Raw genomic sequence first — 24,782 nt, forward strand, 5'->3', positions numbered from 1 at the left:
AATGCGTTGAGTACAAATAAAAATAGAGGTAAAAGAGGGGGGAACATTGTTGAAAAAAACAGCACAAATACAATTACAAATTATTACAGAAAATTACATTAAAACAGCGTTGATTTGAAAAAAAAAAAAAAAAAAAAAAAAAAACATATGTTTTTAGTATAAAGTCTCAAAGTATAAAGTCTCCCAAACCACAGGAGGAGGAAGGAGCTACAGCATCAGTAAAGCTTTGTACTGTGTTACCTGACATAAGTGTCTTCACAACCAGGTCTAACCATAAATCAGCTCTACCTACTGCACGATTGATCATTAGAAATGGAAAGAATAAAGCCACCGTACGTGGATTATTTGATCAGGGGTCCCAACTGACCTTTATATCCAAGGAGTTGGTAGATAAACTGAAACTTACACCTGTAGAGGAGACACGGATAAACATAAAAGGATTCCTGACTAACTCGGGAGCCCGAACTTACGGGGTAGTACGACCCACAGTACGATTAGGAGGTTATGTACGAAAGGTACCAGCACTAGTAGTAGATAGATTCCCAACAGACCTATATAGAAGGTCTAGGAACAACAGCCAAATTCCTGGAAGAAAAAGGAATTCCTTTGGCTGATAACATTACATCGGACAACCTTTCCGATATTGGAATCCTTATGGGATCAGATGTCTACCATAAGTTTATCATAGGAAAAGAAGATTATCACGGTATGAACGTGTTACCATCTGCAGGTGGCTATTTACTAACAGGCCCAGTATTACGGCTAAAACAACCCGTACCTGTGGATCACCAACATGCCAACACAGTAATGGTTGCATGACTAGGAGAACAGTCTCCACTGCAACTCAGAGACATTTCCGAGGATGAGCTTGATCCCCCAGTATATAAGTTATGGGACCTGGCAACTCTCGGCATTGTCCCTGAACAACCTAGTCCAGATGATGACTGGACTTATAAACAATACCTAGACTCAGTTATCTACAAAGATAATCAGTACTGGGTCAGGTTACCATGGAAGCTGAATCACCCTCAGCTACCCATCAACTACTTCATGGCACAAAATCAATTAAGATCACAGGTGTTACGTTTACAAAGACAACCTGAGAACTTGAAGTTGTACCATGAAATAATACAGAAGCAGCTCGATGACAAATTTATCGAAGTTGTAACAAATGATAACCCAAAGGAAGGACATTATCTGCCACACCATCATGTTCAGAAGGATTCTGCGACTACCCCACTACGGATAGTATTTAATTGCAGTGCTAAGATGGGGCAGAATAGTGTTTCGTTAAATGATTGCCTTCAAACAAGCCCAAGCCTAACACAAAGGCTTTATGACGTGCTGTTAAAGTTTCGTATAGGGACTTATGCATATACGGCCGACATTAGCAAGGCATTCCTTAGGGTAGGTCTTCAAGAAGAAGACCGGAACTACACAAAGTTCCTATGGATTAAGGATCCTAATGATCCAAACAGTGAAATAATCACTTATCGGTTTGCGTCTGTTTTGTTCGGAGCCACGAGCTCACCATTTCTGCTTCAAGCTACCCTGGATACGCACTTGAAGAAGTCCAATAGCCCGAACAAGACAGAAATTAGCGAGAACCTGTATGTGGATAACTTTCAAGGAACAGCCAACAGTGAAAGTAAGCTGTTGGACATATACCATGAGGCCAATCGAGAATTAATGGGAGCCAATATGCCTCTCCAGTCTTGGGTCTCTAACAATGACAAATTAAAACAACTGATCACAACTGAATTTCCCGACTACCAAGTACCCGAGATGACAAAGGCACTAGGTGTCCAATAGAACACGACAACCGATCAGTTGACAATCAAGTCAGTGGAGACAGATACCACTAACTTAACAATGAGAAAATTGCTATCACAAGTCAGCAAACCCTTCGACCCATTAGGCTTATTAAGTCCAATACTAATTAATGGGAAGATGATAATACAGGAATGTTGGCAACAAAAGATAGGCTGGGATGATCTTCTAACACCTGCCCTACAAGAAAAATGGCAAGGGTTAGTGAAAGATTTAAGTATCCTAGAGTCTGTCAAGTTCCCTAGGAACACAGTAGTAAATGAAAAGGAACCAATTAAGCTGCATGTATTTTGTGATGCCTCAGGAAAGGCTTATGGTACAGTAGCTTACCTGGTCTCAAATGGGCAAGCCAATTTGCTCACATCAAAGGCCAGAGTGGCACCTTTAAAGAAAAGATCACTGCCACAACTGGAATTAACAGCCTTACTGCTAGGTGTAAGATTGGCTCATTATCTGATCAAGGCCTTAAGCCACATCCACTTTAAAGAAACAGTAGTATGGTCAGATAATGAGGCAGTGCTACAGTGGGTTAAAAACAATAAAAGTAAGAATCCTTACGTGAGTAACCGCGTTAAGGAAATACGAGAGTTGTCAGCAGGGTATAAACTAAGATATGTACCTACTAAAGAGAATCCAGCTGACTATCTCTCCCGAGGCCTGACTTTACGGCAATTAACAAAGGCAGAGATGTGGTTCAATGGACCTCAGTGGCTAATCAGCGACCAGTGGCCTGAACAAAAGCCACAAGTCATTGTGACCAATGTCACTGTTCCCACTGAGAACCCGGAACTACCTCAGACTTTGGTAATTGATCCTGCTCGGTACTCTGAACTGAACAAACTTGTAGGTGTCACCCAAGTAGTGTTTGATTTTCTAAAGAAAATAGGAATCAAGCATAAATTCTCTAGTGCCTTAAGGTACTGGGTTAAAAGAGCTCAGACCGACACATTCGGGACAGAAATTGACAATGTTCCTAAGAAACTACAACATGATCTGGGTCTCTGGTTAGACACTGACAATTATAACTTGATAAGATGCGGAGGACGCTTACAACATGCTGACATAGATCTGGAAGCAAAAAATCCAATATTGCTCCCTCGTCACCACATAGTAAGCAAACTAATTGTGTTACATATACACAAATACTGCACTCTGCATGGTGGGGTATTAGATACTCTCACAGAATTAAGACAACAGTACTGGCTACTCCAAGGTAGACAGACAGTAAAATCCATAATCAAATCCTGTGTTGTATGCCGGAGATACGATGCCAGAGTGTGTCCATATCCTGGCCCTCCTCCACTTCCGAAGGAACGAGTCGTACATATTCATCCTTTTGAGACAACAGGAGTAGATTTCACAGGAGCACTAACACTGACAGGCACTAAAGACAAGAAACCAGTAAAGGCCTATATCTGTCTTTTTACTTGTGCCACAACAAGGGCAGTCCATCTAGAAGTGACTCCCGATATGAGTGCCGAAGCATTCTTACAGGCTTTCCGCAGGTTTGCTTCACGTAGATCTTGTCCCAAGTTAATGATTTCAGACAATGGGTCCAACTTGGTGGCAGGAGAAGCATGCCTGAGGAAAATCTGGACACACCCAAAGGTACGCACAGCCCTAACTCAACGGCAGTGCTATTGGAAATTCATACCTCCCAGAGCACCATGGCATGGAGGCTTCTATGAACGGATGGTTGGTACGGTGAAACGGTCTTTACGGAAAACCCTACACCGCCAAAAGATTGACCTTCAGGAGCTTCAAACAGTAATCATAGAAATAGAAGCACGAGTTAACAACCGACCACTTACCTACCTCTCTGATGATGCTTTGCAGCGTGAACCATTAAGTCCAGCTCATTTGATGTATGGGAGACCTCTCAAAACACTTGTGTCCCTTACGGATGAGGAACCAGAGGATCCTTCATATGTCAAAGAGAGTGATTTGGTTCAACGTTTCAAACATCTTTCAGGGGTGATAAGTCGGTGGAATGACGTATGGACTCGTGAATACCTAACAGCTCTGAGGGAGTATCATTACGGGGCAAACAATCCCTATAACAGAATTAACTTGAACCCTGGTGACATAGTTCTGGTGGATAGTGACGGACCACGCTCGGAGTGGCCTATAGGAGAAATAGTCTCTGTTCATCCAGACAGCCAGGGCATCTTGAGAATAGTGAAAGTAAAATGCAAAGGCAACACTACTCTCAAAACTTTAGAGAAATTAGTACCTTAGAACTGGCCAGGAAAGAAGACGTACAACGACTTCCAGCACCCGATATGCCAGTACGGGACATACGTCCCCAACGGACTGCTGCACAACAATGTAAACTCAAATTAAAGCAGCACTATAATTCTGAGGGAGAAGAATAAAGTGATCGCAGTCCTTACCGGGACTTCGACCCGTGTTCTGCCCCCTGGGAATTATGTCGGGAAACCGACACACACACAACCACACACACACAAATAACACAGTCTCCCCTAGTCTGTACTCCCTTCAGGATGGAAAATGGGAGACTCCGTGACGTCATCGACTCCGTGACGTCATCGAAGTCATCGTATATTTACATTATGAAACATTGTTAATAGATTAGTTTATTATCTAGAGTTAACAAAAAAGTATTCAATAAGAATGATTATAATTATTTACACAGTATTGTAGCTAGGTTCCCTTGTTAATGTAAAATTACTTTGAGTGAGGAACCAGAGCATAAGGGCGTTGGCCCGGGAGGAAGGCGTCCACATACAGAATAACAACAAAACAGGGGACGAGCCTACCACGCTGTCTTAACTGGTGTAACAGCTAGACACCCCATTTACTTGTCAACACCAGCAACACAGCTTAACAACATTACAACAACGACTGTATCCGTCTACCAAGTATTGTATATTATTCGAGTGCACTGATTAATATAAATAAGTAGATGGTTAGGACGTAGGACATCCCCAAATACAACGTACGTGTACCCCATTACAACCCTCACAGTTCATGTCATACCTGTAATTGATATGTTTAGGGAACTTTGATTAATTCCTTGCATCCCATACAGGTAAATTGTGAGAGGAGCATCAAGAATCTGTGCAGACAGTTGGTTCATACACATAATTAACTACTTGTTTGCCAAGCCTTGTCCTTCCCACCAGCCGCCATTACGTGGCACAAAGAGGCAGGGCCACACCCATCTTGAGGCTACACCTACACGCCTTACTAGGCCCATTCTACTGGCACAGCTAAGACATTATATTAGTAGCAGTAGTTATAATTAATTATTATATCATAAATAGTTTAGACCACCATATGTGGTACACTATATAATGAAATAACTGAAATAATAGTTTTAAAGGTAAACAATTGGTAGTTTAAGAAGGAGCCATAACAAAGTGGTTTAGGCTACCAATTGTCCCTCCCAATAGTGTGTAAGAAGATTTCAGGCAGTTTACCAGTACATACAGTCCACTTAATTAATACTTACTTACTAAGAAAATAAATAAGACATAACTTTATTTTATTAAATCAATTTGAAAAAGAGATTAGCTGCCTGGAATTTCCCCACAGCATATATTATGTTTAAAGTAACTTTTTAAGAAGTCATTGATTTCAAAGTTTTTAAAATTTATTTCACATAATTTATAATTACATCAATTGCCTAAGTAATACTGATGTAAGTAAGATGATAGCCAGCCAGAGTGTTATGACCCCAATAACATGCAAAGAAGAGAGAGAGAGAGAGAGAGAGAGAGAGAGAGAGTTTTACCGAGTCAATCCCAGCGAAGAAGAGGTCGACCATGAAGGTGATAACGTCCTCGAGCGAGAGACCCGGAGTGGTGAGGAGAGACTCCAAGATGTTCAGCTCGCCTGAGTCCTCGGGGTCACGGGCTTCCAGGTCCTGTTTAGCCTGGTCAACCTTCTCCAAGATCACACTGGCGTGGAGAACATAGCGTTATACGACGTTAATGTTCACATGGACGGTAGGCGAAAGTTTCCAACACATACAAGACAAGGGAGAATTAACGTACTCGAGGAGGTTGTCGTGGGCTTTCCACATGCGTCTTAGCGGCGCTGTGGGGAAGTACTTCCACAGGTGGACGCCGAACTCACAATCCCCTGTGGCTTCCATCATGCTGATGGATGACTGGATGATCTTCTGTCCCTCCTCACTGTCCTCTAAGCACCCTATCCGCTTGTTGAGGGCCACGAGGCCCAAGGCTGATGTGCCATGTTAAAAAGATTCTGCAATTAGTAAACTGTAATATGTGATCTCTCTCTCTCTCTCTCTCTCTCTCTCTCTCTCTCTCTCTCTCTCTCTCTCTCTCTCTCTCTCTCTCTCTCTCTCTCTCTCTCTCTCTCTCTCGTTAAAATTGCACAATGCATTGTGTGGAGGCAATTTTTCAACTTCCTTCCCAGTTGAAGAAGAATATAAGAAATAATAATTTATATCCTTTCCGTCATATTCAGTAATACACACACACACACACATACCATTAGGGAGATGTTGTCTTGCCTATACATTGAGAGCACTGGGGCTGACAGTTTCCGAGTTAGCATGTAAAAGTAAAATCTTGCTTCATCTCTTTCAAGACTCTGCCATTAGGGTTGATAAAGTTCTTCATGAATAAGTGTCCGGTTTTCTGAATTTTGCTGTAAATTATCAGCTATATCTTATCCTCAGTGTGAGTAGGGATTACGTTTCAGTCAATATATCATTCAAGATACTCTCGTCCTTCTTGTGACAGAGTTTTATAAATGGAAAGATTCTCTAATGTTGACTATTTCATCGGCGATGACTTGACAAGCTCTTCATTACATACTTTAGTGCATTTGTTGTTGACAAGGACCTGGCCCCTGTCTTTATTGGCTTAATCGTCAACTTGGTTCCATGTGGAGCTGAAAGAGTATAGTGTATGTAGATTCCGGAGACTTTGCTCTCATTGGTCAAGCCATTCACTGCTGATATTACGGCGCATCTCTATGGTAGCTTTTCAGACGTAGAAACAAGTTTGGATGTTGTCGTCAAATGTATATTCATTCACTGATATATTCCTTCATTGATGAAGCACGGTTTTGTATAAATTGATCTCAAATGGTCTGAGTAATTGGGCATCATTCTATCATATCACAGCTCTTTGTCTTAAGTTCCCTGCTTTTAGTCCTCATATCCCAGCTTTTAGTCCTCATATGCCAGCTTTTAGTCCACATATGCCAGCTTTTAGTCCTCATATCCCAGCTTTTAGTCCTCATATCCCAGCTTTTAGTCCTCATATCCCAGCTTTTAGTCCTCATATCCCAGCTTTTAGTCCTCATATCCCAGCTTTTAGTCCTCATATCCCAGCTTTTAGTCCTCATATCCCAGCTTTTAGTCCTCATATCCCAGCTTTTAATCCTTATAGTTCACTTCTCTATCTACATATCCAAGATTGTTTATTATTATTATTATTATTATTATTATTATTATTATTATTATTATTATTATTGCTCCTGTTGTTCTTTTAATTGTTATTTGGGACTATTATATTTTACTGTTATTGTTTATTATTTATTATTATTATTTTATTTATTATTATTATTTTGATTATTTACATAATAATGTTTACAAGACATTTAAGATACTCACATTCCAAAGCCCATTTTAACAACTCTTCAACATAATCACCAGGAAGCTCATTCTTGTGGTCCCGTTGACCGGCTGACCTGTTGAGAAAGGCCGGGATATTAACCCTTAGGCTGCTTATCACGCGTTGGTAAGTAAACAAAGTGGTAGAAAAGCTTAGAAAGCTTACTAAACTTTCACGAAGGACCTACCTGCGAGAGCTTCATAAAATCCATATGCAACACAACAATGTGGCACTCACTTGAAAAATGCTCGAGGCTCAAACATAAATACTTGATTCTGCAACTTTAATTATAAGATGCAGAAGATTCTGTGGTGAAGATTCTCCGTAGAAGAATCAAGGTGAAAACGACTCACCTTGATTCTGCAGGAGATTATAAATTCTAGAAACTATCTTCTCAACGGGGAAAAATACATGATATACACATACAAAACGACAACATTGCCCCACTACCAACTCTGAGGCCTTGACTCCCTAACCAGTGGAATATGCTGTCACAGCAGAGGAAATCTCGCACGTTCGCCGGCAACTGACCGGCCATACTGACATAACCTCTACCTGACCTCTACTTGAGTTTACTCTATATTATATTCCCCGTAATATACATGCAACACACTATATCTCACTTGAGGATGTTCTACGCAAAAACGATCGTAGAGTGCACGTGGTTCCTCACCCGCCACCAGGGGGTAGACTATCTACGTCATCACGTACCTGGCTCCTCACCCGCCACCATGAGGTAGACTATCTACGTCATCACGTACCTGGCTCCTCTCCCGCCACGATGAGGAAGACTATCTACGTCATCACGTACCTGGCGACGAACTCCTGGGCCACGTGGTCGACCTGTGGCAGGTAGTAAGCCACGTTCTTGGGCCTCATGGAGTGCACCTGCACTAGCCTCCTCACCCGCCACCAGTCCTCACCCTGCCTGGCGTACATGGTTGTCATTAACTTATATATACATATGTTAATAATTCACATTACCCAATTCTATAACAATGGACAAATAGGAGGGATAATATATTTTTAAAGAGAAGGCATATGCCAATTTAAATCTAAAAATTAAAGAGGGAGACAGTTCAAAAACATATATCAATACATACTGATATTAAAAACATGATAATTCACAGGGGGTGCGGAATTTAGAGATAACACCATCAATAGTGTCCAAGAAATGTGTAAGTACTTCATTCATAATGATGTGCTGCTCAAAATCTTAGCGAAGTATCCAAAATTTGCTTACTGTAGGTAATGCATGCACATGACTGTAAAGCTGCCGCCCAGTTGGGTGGGTGTGCAGCAAAACTGTGTGACTCACCATAGATGTATAGTGAATGTTGTGAGCCACTTGCTGAATCACTTGTGATACAAAAGATTATTGATGTGTGTATTTGTGTGGGTGATTAAATATGTATGTGTATGTATATACGTATATGTATGTATATGTACATGAATGTATGAGTATGTGTACATGTATATATAACATTAATAACTGTGTAACTAGCGTCAAAAAATCGTTATTTGCTTAGCTAAACGAACTAGAGGGTTCAGTTCCTGAACCGATTATGTGCCTCTGTAATCCTTTCCACCACCGCCCACGGGCTGGGTATGGGGTGCATAAAAAAGAAAGAAATTGAATTGGTCTCATGAGTACCAAGAGAGAGAATGTGTGTAGAAATACGTATATTGTTCTAATATTTATGTATCAAATAATTCATGCGAAAATCCACTAAGCTTTGACATATTTTCCCTCCCAGTAGTAAGACTTTTCATGTGAATTGCAGTCATTGTTGGTGTAATGCAATGACAAATAATGCTGATAACAGATTCATGAATTAGTAAACTCTGATCCAACTATCCATCACGTCTCTAGATTTTTAAGACGCATAGCTTTTTTAAGAAGCTGAAACGCGCAATCTTAAAGCGGAAATAAAAAGCTTAAAGGAAATAAATACCCATAGGTAAGCTGTCAAAATCGCTAGTGAGGGCTAAGTGTACTAATATGCCATATGATGGCGCTGTGCTCATTCGCATGACGAGTATCGATCCCCGATAAATTTCTTCTTTGAGGTAACCTAGAACAAGTAAGAAACACTTGGAAGTGATGTGAGGAGAAGGATTTCTGATAGGATAGAGGGAAGGAAGGGCGCCCAATCACTTTGACTGTCGGGGATAGAACGCTGACCTGCAAGAAACGAGGCCGTCGCTCTACCGACCAGGCCAAGTTGTTCAGTCAGTTCCCCTTCAAGGCAAAATTAAAATCAGCAAGATAGATGATGGAGAGTGTGCATGCATTGGGGTTTTGAAGCTGAGCCCTGATAATACACTCAATAAATGGCCTGCTTCCCTCAGTCTGTGTTTTCCAGAGCTAAATTTTTTATGAATCAGAATTAAGTTAAAAAAATACTTACTCGGTAATGATGCCTGTTCTAGAGGTTTTAAAAAATTTAGCCTTGTTCTTAACACGAATTTTTCTAAGAGAATCTATAATTGGCCTAATAGGATTGTCAGCCATCTCTCTGTAGAGATGTTGAATGTCTGTGGGATCAGAGATGTAAACAACGTCTCCCAGCCCAAGAAAATTCAGCTTGAAAATTGGTCCGTATTTCTTGAAATAGGATCTCCAGAGACGCGGGATCCGTGAAACATCATAATCTAGTCAATAAAATTTAAAATTAATAACATACTGTACGGTATATAACTAAGTAAAAAAAATACATAGGGTTTTCATTATGGCCATTATGTGCTGTAATTATAGGTGGAAAAGTACAGTGTCACTCGAATTCTCACCTGGGTCGAAGTATGAAGCAGGTAAGGTCCCCAGCAGCGGCCATGACCTAGGGCCTGGGATCTCAGAGTGTGGTCGAGGGAGGGAGTGGGAGTCAGTCGTGGCCAGCGAGGGCGCCACTCCGGCCATGGAGGACGTCCCACGAGACCTCAAGGGGCCAGAATATGCTCCAGGGAGAACAGAACGTGAGGAGAAGATGACGGAACGTGAGGAAGGAAAAACATGGGATATTCCAAGAAAGGCAGAGTTCTTCCCGAGAAGTCTCGCTCGTGGTGCGTTGGCCATCTTGTCGCCAGCCTCTGTTCTTTTCAAAAATATTCTCAGGCAGCCGTAGATTGCTTATATAATATTTGCGAGTCTTCTCTCTCTCTCTGTGTAAATATTAAAGCGTTCAGTAAATCAATTGCTTTGAATAAAATTTTGTCTTCATTCGCAAATCTCAAGCAGTTTGATATATGCAATTGACCAGAAAAAGTTAACTATCACTTGTTATCAAACCAATTATTTTTGCCTTGAAAGAGACGAGTGTCGTACCTTTACGTCCCCACTTAGGGAATGTAAGCCTCAACGATGTCATTCAGAACGACAACATCTCTCTGTAGGCACCTGCCATTGCACAAACTACAATGATGACTAAACCACACATCAGAAGATAGAGAAACGACGACGTGTCAACTTGATAATGGTCCACGACGGACCGAAACGTCGTCGTTTCTCCATCTTCTGATGTGTGGTTTGGTCATCGTATCTTCAGCCACGTTATTATGACTCATCTTTCAACAAACGACAAGACTGTCACCGATCACATAATTTCTACAGTCAACCAGATCATCACCGGGGATATCCTGACTAGCATCCCTGAAATAATCGGCAAATACAACGACAACTGGAGGCAAGATATTCGTGCATTGCAAATCACTCATTGCATTGCATATCACTCTCATCCACTTATGAACAGGTAGTTTATGAACATCCTTCCATCTACCGGAACAAGACAGAACTATAACAGTTTACCAGCATGTCCTCCAAACAAAGACCCAAAAGTGATTCCATGCACCCGCCAAACCTACTGCTCATGAATGAAAAACTGTTTACACACGACTCACAACTGATTTCGTTCGAACACTTCCGGAACAGGTGCTTCACTGACGAATTTTGTTCGAACCACAAGGCTGTAAATGCTTCACCCACGTACTACAAATACAAATAATCGCCAACAGAACCTAAACACCCAACCTAACCTGTCCTAACCTATCCTATGCCTATATATGCACAATATGCTAATGTATTATAATATTAATTTATATTTGAGAACATTCCCGTTTTGAACGAACAGCATGTAAAAATTTATGAATGTGTCTGTGGGGTCAACCGCTGGATGTAATGGACTTGAGTCGAGGATGGGTTGCAGCTCACACCACACCTGCTACCCCCAGCCAATAAATGACAATGGGGAGTCCACTCTGCATCACCAGCCAGGTTGGACGTTCCTGAGGTCTCTCTGCTGGTGTTTACATTGGTCACTTCTCGGTTGCCCTGGCGAGTGGTTGTTTGCCACTGCGGTGTGACTGTTTCTCAGTCTCAGTATGGGGACTTACGTGCCGCAACTGCGGAGGAAAGAGTCGGCTGGGCTGACATTTACCTGTAAGGTGGATATTGGAGTCATCAGCAACACTCTGTTTGATGTTATAAACGGGAAAGTGGAATATCTCGTTGGTATGCAGGTCATTCGCAAGGACAGGGTGGTGGTGAAGTTCGCCGAGAATGGCTTGTTCCGGCAATTTATCAACAAGTATGAGGATCGGAAGGGGCGGCTGAGCAACGGTCGAGGCTCTGTGACGGTAACGAATTTGATTGTTGAATACACTTACGTGTCTATTAAAAATGCTCCGATTGAAATGTCTTCTCCGTCGGGCTCTTGCCAGGTATGGGCGTGTCGAATTTATTCGTGAGTGTAGGCACACGTCCAGAGCCGTCAAGGGACTCATTAATGGTTACAGGATGGCTAATATGGTTCTTCGTGGAAATGTGCCTAATTCTCTATCGATTGCTGGCTATGCGGTCGGCTTCTTCTACTGGGGGGGCAGACTCGGACATGTTTCAAGTGTGATCATGTTGGCCATATGGCTGCTGCCATCACCACTCGGATGTGTGAACGGGTTAACCTGTTTAATGACCATGATTTTCCTCCTTTGCACGAGGAAGATGATCTCTTGGTTCTGAGCAGTGCCCCTTGTATGGGAACTGATTAAGTGGTGGTTGGCGCCGATCTGAGTTCTACGAGTGCTGCTTCATTGGTTTCTACTGGTGGAGATGACGTCCGTACTGAAGTGTCGTCTCATGGACGGTCTGGTGGGGGTGTTGATCTCCCTCCGAGCCGGTGCGTGCCCGTACAGGCCGGCTCCAAGGGCGGGTGTGCTGCGGTGACTGCCAACTCTGGTGAGGTGGTAGATGCAGTGGTGGGCATATCATCGGTGGATGTGTGCTCCAGTGCTGAGCCGATTGGTGTGCGTCGGAACCTGCAGCAAGTGATCCGTGATGGTGATGTTGCTGCTCGGACAACTGAGGTGGTGGCGGAAGTGCATATGGAGGATGTACATTCTCCTAGTCGCGGTTCTGAACGCCGTGAAGCAGATTGCATGTTGCCTGTCAGCGGTGGGCAGCATAGCCTGAAGAGACGGAAATTTGGGGGTTCTCTTCAGAATGTCCTAGATGCGAGGAGGAGGTTGGAAGTCGGCACCTCCTCCTTCCTTGACGGCTGTGCAGTGTGACCCTATGGTTCCGTCCGACTTGGATATTCCGCCCTCTGGTGGGGGCGTGTCTGTGATGGATGATGGTGTTCATAAAATTCCAGGAAGTGGTCCTCCACCTATAGGTACACAGAATGTGGATTGGTGGGATATAATGAAGATGGTCCAGGAAGAGTCGGTAGGGGGCGATTTGGTGGTAAGGCTCCAGAATAGTTCTGAGGGTACGCTTGCCGATGTGGCTCCCTCTCTGGTAGTTTTGGGGGATGGGGTTGAGGGCTATTCTGTTGGGTGCGATGCTACCCTGGGATGTAGTGGTAGTGCTATGTGAGTGTGGTTCTTTCTGTTTATTTTCTCAATGGATGTGTGGGTAAATTGTGCGAAATTGAACGTTAGTGTGTGTTTTCTGGTGTGTGTGTGTGTGTGTGTGTGTGTGTTTTTGCCGGGTCCTGCGCGTTTCGGTATTTTTTTCATGTGTGTTTGGGGTGTGAATGACGATTGTTCCCGGTTCCTGCGTGTTCCGGTTGGGTGTTCGAATGTTTGAATTGTGTGTGTTGAGGGTTCCGTGGGTTGTGTGTGTGTGTGTGTTTAGAAATTATATTTTTCATTTTGTGCCTTTTGTTTCTGATGTTTCTTTTGCGCCCTGTGTGGTGTATTATATATTATTTGGTGCGCCCCGTCTGGGTTGTGCAGGTACTTATTGTGTGTGTGCTCATGTATTTCTCTTTGTTGTTTTAATGTTTTTCAGTTAACGTTATTTGCTATATGTCATTTGTTCTGTGTTTTTGTCGTAATGTGTTCATTGAGTTACGCATTTTGCTGTGGCTTTTGTACTTGTTTGTTGTATGTTGCATTTATGAATGTTGATGCTTCGGTGACTTTGTATTGTATGCTTATATTGTCAAGTTTTCTTTTATAAAAAATTAAAGAACAAAAAATCAATGACAATGCAGAGCAAGACTGACAATTTCCCTTGAGACCCTCGATTAACAAGGAAAGTCCTCATAATTACACCTTTACAACTGGTTTAGTTAAATAAAAGTGAAAGAACTAAAGCCTTTTCCTATTGAAATTTTCTTCGTGGTAATTACCACATTATCTACTCGCATCACGTGTTTCTTTATCGTGATTAACGCATAAATAATTCGCAGATTTGCGTCCGTTGTGAGCGCTCTAAGGCTGCTGGAATATTTTATCGACATGTTAACTGTCAAACACGTATGTTTGAGTATTTTCTTCATCCCTGTTTATCAGATACACTATCGTTTCTAAAAAAAAAAAAAAGGCTAAACTAGCGTTTAAACCAATATATCATCCTCAGATGGGGGATAGAAATTGCTTTGAGTCAGGTGTACTTAATCAGAGATATTCTCATGCACTCCGCACTCTCATGCGTATTTACCGAGTGGAGACCACAAGTGATTAACTGTAAATAAACCAAAGTATGGTTCAACTTTTCCTAAAGATTATATTCACTGCGCTTTATATGTTTTTTTAAATCTAACTTATGACACTAGTGGAAGAATCAAGCAATATCCAACTAGTCTGTAAAACAAGTAGCTTGAGCTTCGGCATTGGCGCCAAGCCAAATTTCGTACCCAGGCAACTTACTGAGGAGCCTTGAAATAATAGACATTCGCCCTTCTCATGCTAACTTGCGGCATCTCTCTGAACATCTGACACCGTTACCGCCGTGCTCTCTTGCTTGCGACATATAAAACAACCTATACGTTTGTCAAGATTGTGCCTGATCACTGGTTTATTTGTATATATATATATATATATATATATATATATATATATATATATATATATATATATATATATATATATATATATATATATATATATGTAACTGAAAACTCACACCCCAGAAGTGACTCGAACCCATACTGCCAGGAGCAACGCAACTGGTATGTACAGGACGCCTTAATCCGCGTACATATCAGTTGCGTTGCACCTGGCAGTATGGGTTCGAGTCACCTCTGGGGTGTGAGTTTTCAGTTGCATATAGTCCTGGGGACCATTCAGGCTTGTTCACACACACACACACACATATATATATATATATATATATATATATATATGTCGTACCTAGTAGCCAGAACGCACTTCTCTGCCTACTATGCAAGGCCCGATTTGCCTAATAAGCCAAGTTTTCATGAATTAATTGTTTTTCGACTACCTTTAATTACCTAACCTAACCTAACCTAACTTTTTCGGCTACCTAACCTAACCTAACCTATAAAGATAGGTTAGGTTAGGTTAGGTAGGGTTGGTTAGGTTCGGTCATATATCTACGTTAATTTTAACTCCAATAAAAAAAACTGACCTCATACATAATGAAATGGGTAGCTCTATCATTTCATAAGAAAAAAATTAGAGAAAATATATTATTTCAGGAAAACTTGGCTTATTAGGCAAATCGGGCCTTGCATAGTAGGCTGAGAAGTGTGTTCTGGCTACTAGGTACGACATATATATATATATATATATATATATATATATATATATATATATATATATATATATATATATGTCGTACCTAGTAGCCAGAACTCACTTCTCAGCCTACTATTCAAGGCCCGATTTGCCTAATAAGCCAAGTTTCCCTGAATTAATATATTTACTATAATTTTTTTCTTATGAAATGATAAAGCAACCCTTTTCTCTATGTATGAGGTCAATTTTTTATTATTGGAGTTAAAATTAACGTAGATATATGACCGAACCTAACCAACCCTACCTAACCTAACCTAACCTATATTTATAGGTAAGGTTAGGTTAGGTAGCCAAAAAAAGCTAGGTTAGGTTAGGTTAGGTAGGTTAGGTAGACGAAAAAACATTTATTCATGAAAACTTGGCTTATTAGGCAAATCGGGCCTTGAATAGTAGGCTGAGAAGTGCGTTCTGGCTATTAGGTACGACATATATATATATATATATATATATATATATATATATATATATATATATATATATATATATATATATATATATATATATATATATATATATATTAAATATGACCGAAAAAGTAAGATTAATAATTCTAACACGAATTTTCTCAATCTTTCGTACATTTCTTTTCACTGTTGGAGGTAAATCAAAAATCAATTCTCCAAAATTCATTTTTATTTTAAATAAATAAAAATGAATTTTGGAGAATTGATTTTTGATCGGCTAATTCGCCTTCATCAGAGCAAAGTAGAATGAAGATAAGAAAACATTGCTGATCAGACCTTTATATCCGCCTGGGCAGATCACCTGACCACCAAAAATAAGTGGAGGAAAGGAATTATAAGAAAGAAGGTAACTGCAGAAGGCCTATTGGCCCATACGAGACAGCTCCTATTAATATCTCCAAGTGCCATTCGTGTTAAATGATTGCTATATTGTTTTGACGTGCTATTTTGAGACTTAAATAGGGATATGTACAAGTTGGATCCCTATTTAAGCCTCAATATAGCACGTCAAAACAATATAGCAATCATTTAACACGTATGGCACTTGGAGATATTAATAAGAGCTGCCTCGTATGGGCCAATATGCCTTCTGCAGTTTCCTTCTTTCTTATAATTCCTTTCCTCCACTTATTTTTGGTGGTCAGGTGATCTGCCCAGGCGGATATAAAGATATGATCAGCAATGTTTTCTTATCTTCATTCTACTTTGCTATGATGAAGGCCAATTAGCTGAAAATGCGTTAAGCATTTTCTATTTTTCACATGTGGTTATTCTGCATATATATACATACATACATATATATATATATATATATATATATATATATATATATATATATATATATATATATATTTCTATATACATATATATATATATATATATATTTATATGTATATATATATATATATATATTTGTATATTTTGGTGGCAGTCTTTCTTGTAAAAATATGTTACTAAATATGACCGAAAAAATAAGATTAATAATTTTAACATGAATTTTCTCAATATTTCTTATGTTTCTTTTTACCGTCGACGGTAATTGAAAAATCAATTCTCCAAAATTCATTTTTATTTTTAGTCTGACGCGACACTTGAACGGACCTAAACTGTCACGTTATATCCAGACCAAGTGAGATGGCCCGGAAAGTGGAGTTGGAGATCCTGTTGGACGACATATTCGACCTCGAGACACAAAAGAAGGTGACCACCAAAGACACCTTACAAGCAGAACTTATTGCAGGAGGAAAGAATTGAGGCAACTACAGAAGCACCATACTGTCCCCCGAGCTCAAAGCGGCAGCTAAGAGCCTTCACGAGAACAAGGAGATAGTCGTCAGGAGAGGTGACAAGTCGCCAATATACGTCATTCTTAAAAAAGATGAATATCTGGCGAAAATGAACCTCATACTCTCTGACCAAACAAAATTCCAAAGGGTAACGAAGGACACTACAGCCGAATTGAAAGCAAAGGTTAACAGATTGCTCGAAACTGTGAACGCCAAGAAATCCAGACTCCACCTGTCAACGATTATTGGGGAATACAAACCTGGGTATGCAATGGAAATGTCAAGACACACAAGCCTGGAAACCCACTTCGGCCAATCATCAGCCAGATACCCACACCCACGTACAGATTGGCGAAGCGACTCAACGGCTTGCTGACTCTTTATGTCCCTTGCGCCTTCAGCCTGAAGTCTCCAAAGGAATTTGCTGACTTACTGTGGGGAACACGGGCCACAGTGATAAGAGCCTCGTTGGACGTAGAATCACTGTTTACCAACGTACCTGTGGATGAACAATCGGGATGATAGCGGACAGAGTGTATATCGTGATCCGGCTTGTACTCCTCTTGACATACCAGAAAACATTCTCAGGAAACTACTCCAAGCTTGTACTAAAGAGGCACCCTTCTTGAGCCCGGATGGCCACATGTATAAGCAAGTAGAGGTGGTCACCATTTGTTCTTCCCTAGGTGTCCTGTTTGCGAACTTCTACATGGGTACCATCGAACAGAAGATCTTAGTCGACATGAACTTGAAGCCGGCCATATACTGCAGGTATGTTGAAGACATTTTTACACAGGGACCTGATGTCAGACATCTGCAGGAGCTGAAGGAGGCATTTGAGCGGAATTCTGTGTTGCGTTTTACTTACGAGATGGAGAAGTATGGGAAGCTGCCCTTTCTAGATGTAACAGTCATGGAAAGGAGCGGAGGTTTCCACACTGCAGTCTACACTAAGGAAACAAACATAGGAATGTGCCTCAATGCCAACAGTGACTGCCTAGACAGGTACAAGAGTGTTATTAACGCTTATGTCGACCATGCTCTCAGCAACAGCTCAGAATGGAAACAAGTCGACGAAGAACTCTCTAGGGTAAGGCAGGTCCTAGTCAACAACGGCTTCTCCAATGGTTTCGTTGAAGACATCATAAGAAGGAAGTTGAAACGCCATGCAACCTCTGAAGAGACAACTAACACAACACCTGTACCCCCTATTAGACTATTTTACAGGATCTTCTTTTCCACAGCTCATAAAATGGAGGAAAGGGTCCTGAAAGATATTGTTAATAGGAACGTTATCCCTACAGACAAAAATCAGAAGATACAATTGACGATTTACTATAAAACCAAAAAAAAAAAAGACCAACCTAATCATGAGAAACTCTCCAGACACAAAGCAGAACGCTTTAGAAGAGACCAACGCCGTCTATGCCTTCAAATGTCCACTTGGGGACTGTAAGCCTCAAAGAACTCAGTATATAGGCAAGACAACAACATCTCTTTCCAGGCGATTAACGATGCATAAGCAACAGGGCTCCATTGAGGAACATATAATCTCTTCCCACAACCAAACCATCACCAGAGAAATCTTAGCAAACAACACAGAAATCATCGATAGATACAGCGATAGCAGGCGGCTTGACATCTGCCAGGCACTACACATCAAGAAGTCAACACCAGCAATCAACAGCCAATTAATGCACAACTATATTCTACCCACTTCAAGACTCTGCACCAATATAGAAGCATCAAGAAATATGGGTCAAAAGGCCCTTTGCAGTTCCATTCTTCCCTTTAATTTATCCAATTTATACCCAATGCACCGTGTTAAGTCTTGTGTTGAAAGTTTTGTTCACCTCATCCAAAACTGTTGTAACATATCACCTCACCCAAATGCAAGTATATAAGATAAAAGCTGTTTAAATGATAGCATAGTAAAAATCTGTTTAGTGTTTGCAGGTTATAGTTGTGTGTGTGTAAACTAAAGTCTTTGAAAATGTAATAAGTTGTTATGAAACGCATTCAGGTGTCGCGTCAGACTAGAAATAAAAATGAATTTTGGAGAATTGATTTTTCAATTACCATCGACAGTGGAAAAAAACATAAGAAATATTGAGAAAATTCGTATTAGAATTATTAATCTTACTTTTTCAGTCATATTTAATAACACACACACACACACACACACACACACACACACACACACACACACACACACATATATATATATATATATATGTGTGTGTGTATATATATATATATATATATATATATATATATATATATATATATATATATATATATATATATATATATATATATGTCGTACCTAGTAGCCATAACGCACTTCTCAGCCTACTATGCAAGGCCCGATTTGCCTAATAAGCCAAGTTTTCCTGAATTAATATATTTTCTCTAATTTTTTTCTTATGAAATGATAAAGCTACCCATTTCATTATGTATGAGTTCAATTTTTTTTTATTGGAGTTAAAACTAACGTAGATATATGACCGAACCTAACCAACCCTACCTAACCTAACCTAACCTATCTCTATAGGTTAGGTTCGGTTAGGTAGCCGAAAAAGTTAGGTTAGGTTAGGTTAGAAACGTTAGGTAGTCGAAAAAACATTAATTCATGAAAACTTGGCTTATTAGGCAAATCGGGCCTTGCATAGTAGGCTGAGAAGTGCGTTCTGGCTACTAGGTACGACATATATATATATATATATATATATATATATATATATATATATATATATATATATATATATATATATATATATATATATATAATGTCGTACCTAGTAGCCAGAACGTCGTATTCGGCCTACTAAGCAAGGCCCGATTTGCCTAATAAGCCAAGTTTTCCTGAATTAATATATTTTCTCTAATTTTTTTCTTATGAAATGATAAAGCTACCCATTTTATGATGTATGAGGTCAATTTTTTTTATTTGAGTTAAAATTAACGTAGATATATGACCGAACCTAACCAACCCTACCTAACCTAACCTAACCTATCTCTATAGGTTAGGTTAGGTTAGGTAGCAGAAAAAGTTTGGTTAGGCTAGGTTAGGTAGGTTAGGTAGTCGAAAAACAATTACTTCATGAAAACTTGGCTTATTAGGCAAATCGGGCCTTGCATAGTAGGCTGAGAAGTGCGTTCCGGCTACTAGGTACGACATATATATATATATATATATATATATATATATATATATATATATATATATATATATATATATATATATATATATATATATATATATATATATATATATATTATTAAATATGACCGAAAAAGTAAGATTAATAATTCTAACACGAATTTTCTCAATCTTTCGTACATTTCTTTTCACTGTTGGAGGTAAATCAAAAATCAATTCTCCAAAATTCATTTTTATGTCTAGTCTGACGCGACACGAGCTCGTTTCGTAAAACTTATTACATTTTCAAAGACTTTAGTTTACAAATACACAACTGAATATAACTTACGCATCTCCGATTTTATATCTACATTTGAGAGAGGTGGATGGGGTGAGGTGGCATTAATAGGGTATTAATTTCATCAACACAAGACAGAACAAGAGGTGGCATTAATAGGGTATTAATTTCATCAACACAAGACAGAACACGAAACAATGGGTATTGAATAGAAGTGATTGTAGAAAGCCTATTGGTCCATATTTCTTGATGCTTCTATATTGGAGCGGAGTCTTGAGGTGGGTAGAATATAGTTGTGCATTAATTGGCTGTTGATTGCTGGTGTTGACTTCTTGATGTGTACACATCAAGAAGTCAACAAGGCAACTCTTCCAAGGCCGCCTGGTTTACCTCCCTTTCTCTTGCATAGTGACTTCACCTTGTTCTATTGTGAAGACCTCCTGGAACCTCTTGTTGAGTTCTTCACACACCTCTATGTCATTCTCTGTATACCTGTCCTCGCCTGTTCGAAGTTTCAATACCTGTTCTTTCACTGTTGTTTTCCTTCTGATGTGACTGTGGAGTAGCTTTGGTTCGGTCTTGGCTTTGTTTGCTATATCATTTTCAAAACTTTTCTCTGCTTCTCTTCTCACCCTGACGTACTCATTCCTGGTTCTCTGGTATCTCTCTCTGCTTTTTGGTGTTCTGTTATTCCGGAAGTTCCTCCACGCCCTTTTGTTCACTTTCTTCTCTTCCATACATGCCCTATTATACCATGGATTCTTCTGTTGCTTCTCGGATTTTTCCCTTTGGGCCGGGATGAACCTGTTTACTTCCTCCTGACACTTTTGGGTAACATAGTCCATCATATCTTGTACAGATTTAGCTCTGAGTTCTGTGTCCCAAGGTATTTCACATAGGAAACTTCTCATCTGTTCATAATTCCCCTTTCGGTATGCCAGCATTTTGATGTGTGTGTGTGTGTGTGTGTGTGTGTGTGTGTGTGTGTGTGTGTGTGTGTGTGTGTGTGTGTGTGTGTGTGTGTGTGTGTGTGTGTGTGTATCACGAAAATAAACACGTGATTAAAAATGTGAGTGTCAGACCACGGAGGAAAATTGAAACAGGAATTTCCATTTCCTTAAGTACTTTCGTATATTAATACATCTTTAGAAGGAGTGAAGATTTATTAATATACGAAAGTACTTAAGGAAATTCCTGTTTCAATTTTCCTCCGTGGTCTGACACTGTCATATATATATATATATATATATATATATATATATATATATATATATATATATATATATATATATATATATATATATATATATATATATAGTGTATGATCAATTAAACCGGTGATCATGGGTCAACACGCAGCAGGATAGAAAAACAAAGATAAGCTGATTAACATTGACAACGTTTTTGGCTCCGTATCAGAGAGGCTAAGTTCATTAACTACGATAACTTTCCTATTTATATCTTGCTCCTGCTAGCTGTATAATAATAATAATAATAATAATAATAATAATAATAATAATAATAATAATAATAATAATAATTTATTTAGGAACAGTACATACATATTTGCAGAGTTACAGTACAAACATTCTGTTCGATTTAAAGATAGAGGTAGTCCATACAATACCTAAAGCCACTAGTACGCATAGCGTTTCGGGCAAGGTGAGGTGGAGAAAAAAACACTTAGACTAAAAGTTAACAGTAATTGAGCTTAAAGTATAAATTGTGTTGAATGAAAAAAATAATAAAAGATAAAAAAAGGGGGGAACATGGTAGAAAATAGCTAATATACTAGTTGGTCAACAAACAGCATTTTTTTTTTAAATAGTAAGACATGGGTTGACATTTAGAAGTAAGGTAGGTTACATGGAGTTAATTAGGTAGTACTTAGTTTTCATCTTAAACTGGTTGAGAGAGGTACAATCTTTGGCATAATTGGGAAGGTCATTCCACATTCTGGGTCCCTTGATTTGTAGAGCATTCCTAGTTTGATTAAGTCGTACTCTTGGAATATCAAATAGGTATTTGTTTCTGGTGTGGTGCCCATGAGTTCTGTTACAACCTTCTAGGAAGCGGTGAAGGTCAGGATTGACATTACAATTCAGAGTTTTAAATATATAGAGTACACAAGAGAGGATGTGCAGTGACTTAATATCTAACATATTCAGAGATTTGAGTAAGGGTACCGAGTGCTGTCTGGGGCAAGAGCTAGATATTGTTCTAATAGCAGCTTTATGTTGGGTAATTAGAGGATGTAAATGATTTTGGATAGTAGAACCCCAAGTACAAATACCATAGTTGATATAAGGAAAGATGAGAGAGTAATAGAGCGTCACCAGGACAAGGCGAGGAACATAATATCTGATCTTAGAAAGAATGCCAACAGTTTTAGAAACTTTTTTTGTTATATTTGAATGTGTCCCTGGAAATTCAGCTTGTTATCGATGAGGACACCAAGGAATTTACCATCTACTTTACTACTGATTTGTATATTGTTTATTCCTAAATTAATTTCCTTCGAGGATTTATTACCAAACAAAATATAGAAAGTTTTGTCAATGTTAAGGTTGAGTTTGTTAACAGTTAGCCAAAGATGGACTTTATTTAGTTCAGTATTCACAGTGTCATTTAGAGCAAGAGGGTCAGGACCAGAGAAGATGAAAGTTGTGTCATCAGCAAATAAGATTGGTTTGAGGTGTTGAGAGGCATTTGGAAGGTCATTAATGTAGATGAGAAAGAGGAGAGGGCCAAGTATGCTGCCCTGTGGAACACCGATCTTTATTGGTAGTGTCGGAGAAATGGAATTATTCACAGAAACATACTGGAGCCTGTCAGTAAGGTAGGACTGAAGGTATTGCAGAGAGTGACCTTTGACTCCATAATGATGTAATTTAAGAAGAAGGTTTTGGTGGTTGACAGTGTCAAAAGCCTTACGTAGGTCCACAAATAACCCAACAGGGAATTCATTTTTATCGAGAGCTGCATGTATCAAGTTAATCATACTAATAAGTGCGTATCTTACTCCTGCTAGCTATATCTTACTCCTGCTAGCTATATCCTACTCCTGTTAGTATATCTTACTCCTGTTAGCTATATTTTACTCCTGCTAGCTAAATCTTACTCCTACTAGCTATAACTTGCTCTTGCTAGCTCTATCTTACTGCTGCTAGCTATATCTTACTGCTGCTAGCTATATCTTACTGCTGCTAGCTATATCTTACTGCTGCTAGCTATATCTTACTGCTGCTAGCTATATCTTACTGCTGCTAGCTATATCTTGCTCCTGCTAGCTATATCTTGCTAGCTATATCTTACTCCTGCTAGCTATATCTTACTTCTGTTAGCTATATCTTACTCCTGCTAACAATATTTTATTCCTGTTAGCAATATCTTGCTCCTGCTTCAGCTATATCATGCTCTTGTTGGGTCATATTTCTCATAATCACAGTGATAATGGTATATTTATTTACGCTTTTGCCCTTCAGGGACAAAATTACAAAAATAATAATAATGAATTTCCAGCAATGATAATAACTGTCGTCTCATGATTACTATTTGTATAATCTGGATAAGACCTTTAGTTATTGACAAAATTGTGAACGCTAGAACATACCAATTACGGAAACCGCAGAAAAAAAAGAGTCCTATTGACCCTACTAGGCACTAGCACCCTAGTACAAATGAACCACAACAGTGAACACTTGGATAAGCTTGGCGTACCTTTGTGGGAATATCTCTCAGCCAGGGGCTGTTGATTGCAGGACGACTTCCCTGTTCCTTCTCTCGCCACTGTCAACTCACTGGACCGCCTCAGATCTTTCGTCCTTCACCGCCTCTCCCCCCCCCTATTTACCCCCCCCCCCAACCAGACCCCATCATCGCCCGAGTCTACTCCTTCCTATCACCTAAAAAGATTAGTTATATCATAATTCTCATTTCTCCTACACTTTATGTCATTCCTCGCTGAGATTCAGTTAAAAACAATATATTAGAATATGATCTTATGAATTACAGTGCCGTGACCATCCTATTTATAGTAGAATCGCAATCCTAAGTATTGTCGAATCACTATCACATTTATAGTAGTTTCGCCATCCCAAGTATAGTGGT

General features: G+C 39.6%; 1 protein-coding gene across 1 annotated transcript in view; it reads right to left on the reverse strand.

The window, feature by feature from the left end:
* Nucleotides 1-24,499, reverse strand: part of LOC123760571 (probable cytochrome P450 49a1) — a 38,573-nt gene extending 14,074 nt beyond the window's left edge. The window contains exons 1-7 of the mRNA XM_069328219.1: nt 24,393-24,499; nt 10,236-10,604; nt 9,857-10,100; nt 8,257-8,373; nt 7,445-7,521; nt 5,850-6,039; nt 5,588-5,753 (exon numbers count right to left, since the gene is read on the reverse strand). Of these exons, the coding sequence (XP_069184320.1) occupies nt 5,588-5,753; nt 5,850-6,039; nt 7,445-7,521; nt 8,257-8,373; nt 9,857-10,100; nt 10,236-10,518 (1,077 nt within the window). The 5' untranslated portion in view covers nt 10,519-10,604; nt 24,393-24,499. The remainder of the gene's footprint in view (nt 1-5,587; nt 5,754-5,849; nt 6,040-7,444; nt 7,522-8,256; nt 8,374-9,856; nt 10,101-10,235; nt 10,605-24,392) is intronic.
* Nucleotides 24,500-24,782: the final 283 nt, after the last annotated feature.

The sequence above is a fragment of the Procambarus clarkii genome, chromosome 21 (assembly GCF_040958095.1).
Source record: "Procambarus clarkii isolate CNS0578487 chromosome 21, FALCON_Pclarkii_2.0, whole genome shotgun sequence".
NCBI classification, from domain to species: domain Eukaryota; kingdom Metazoa; phylum Arthropoda; class Malacostraca; order Decapoda; family Cambaridae; genus Procambarus; species Procambarus clarkii.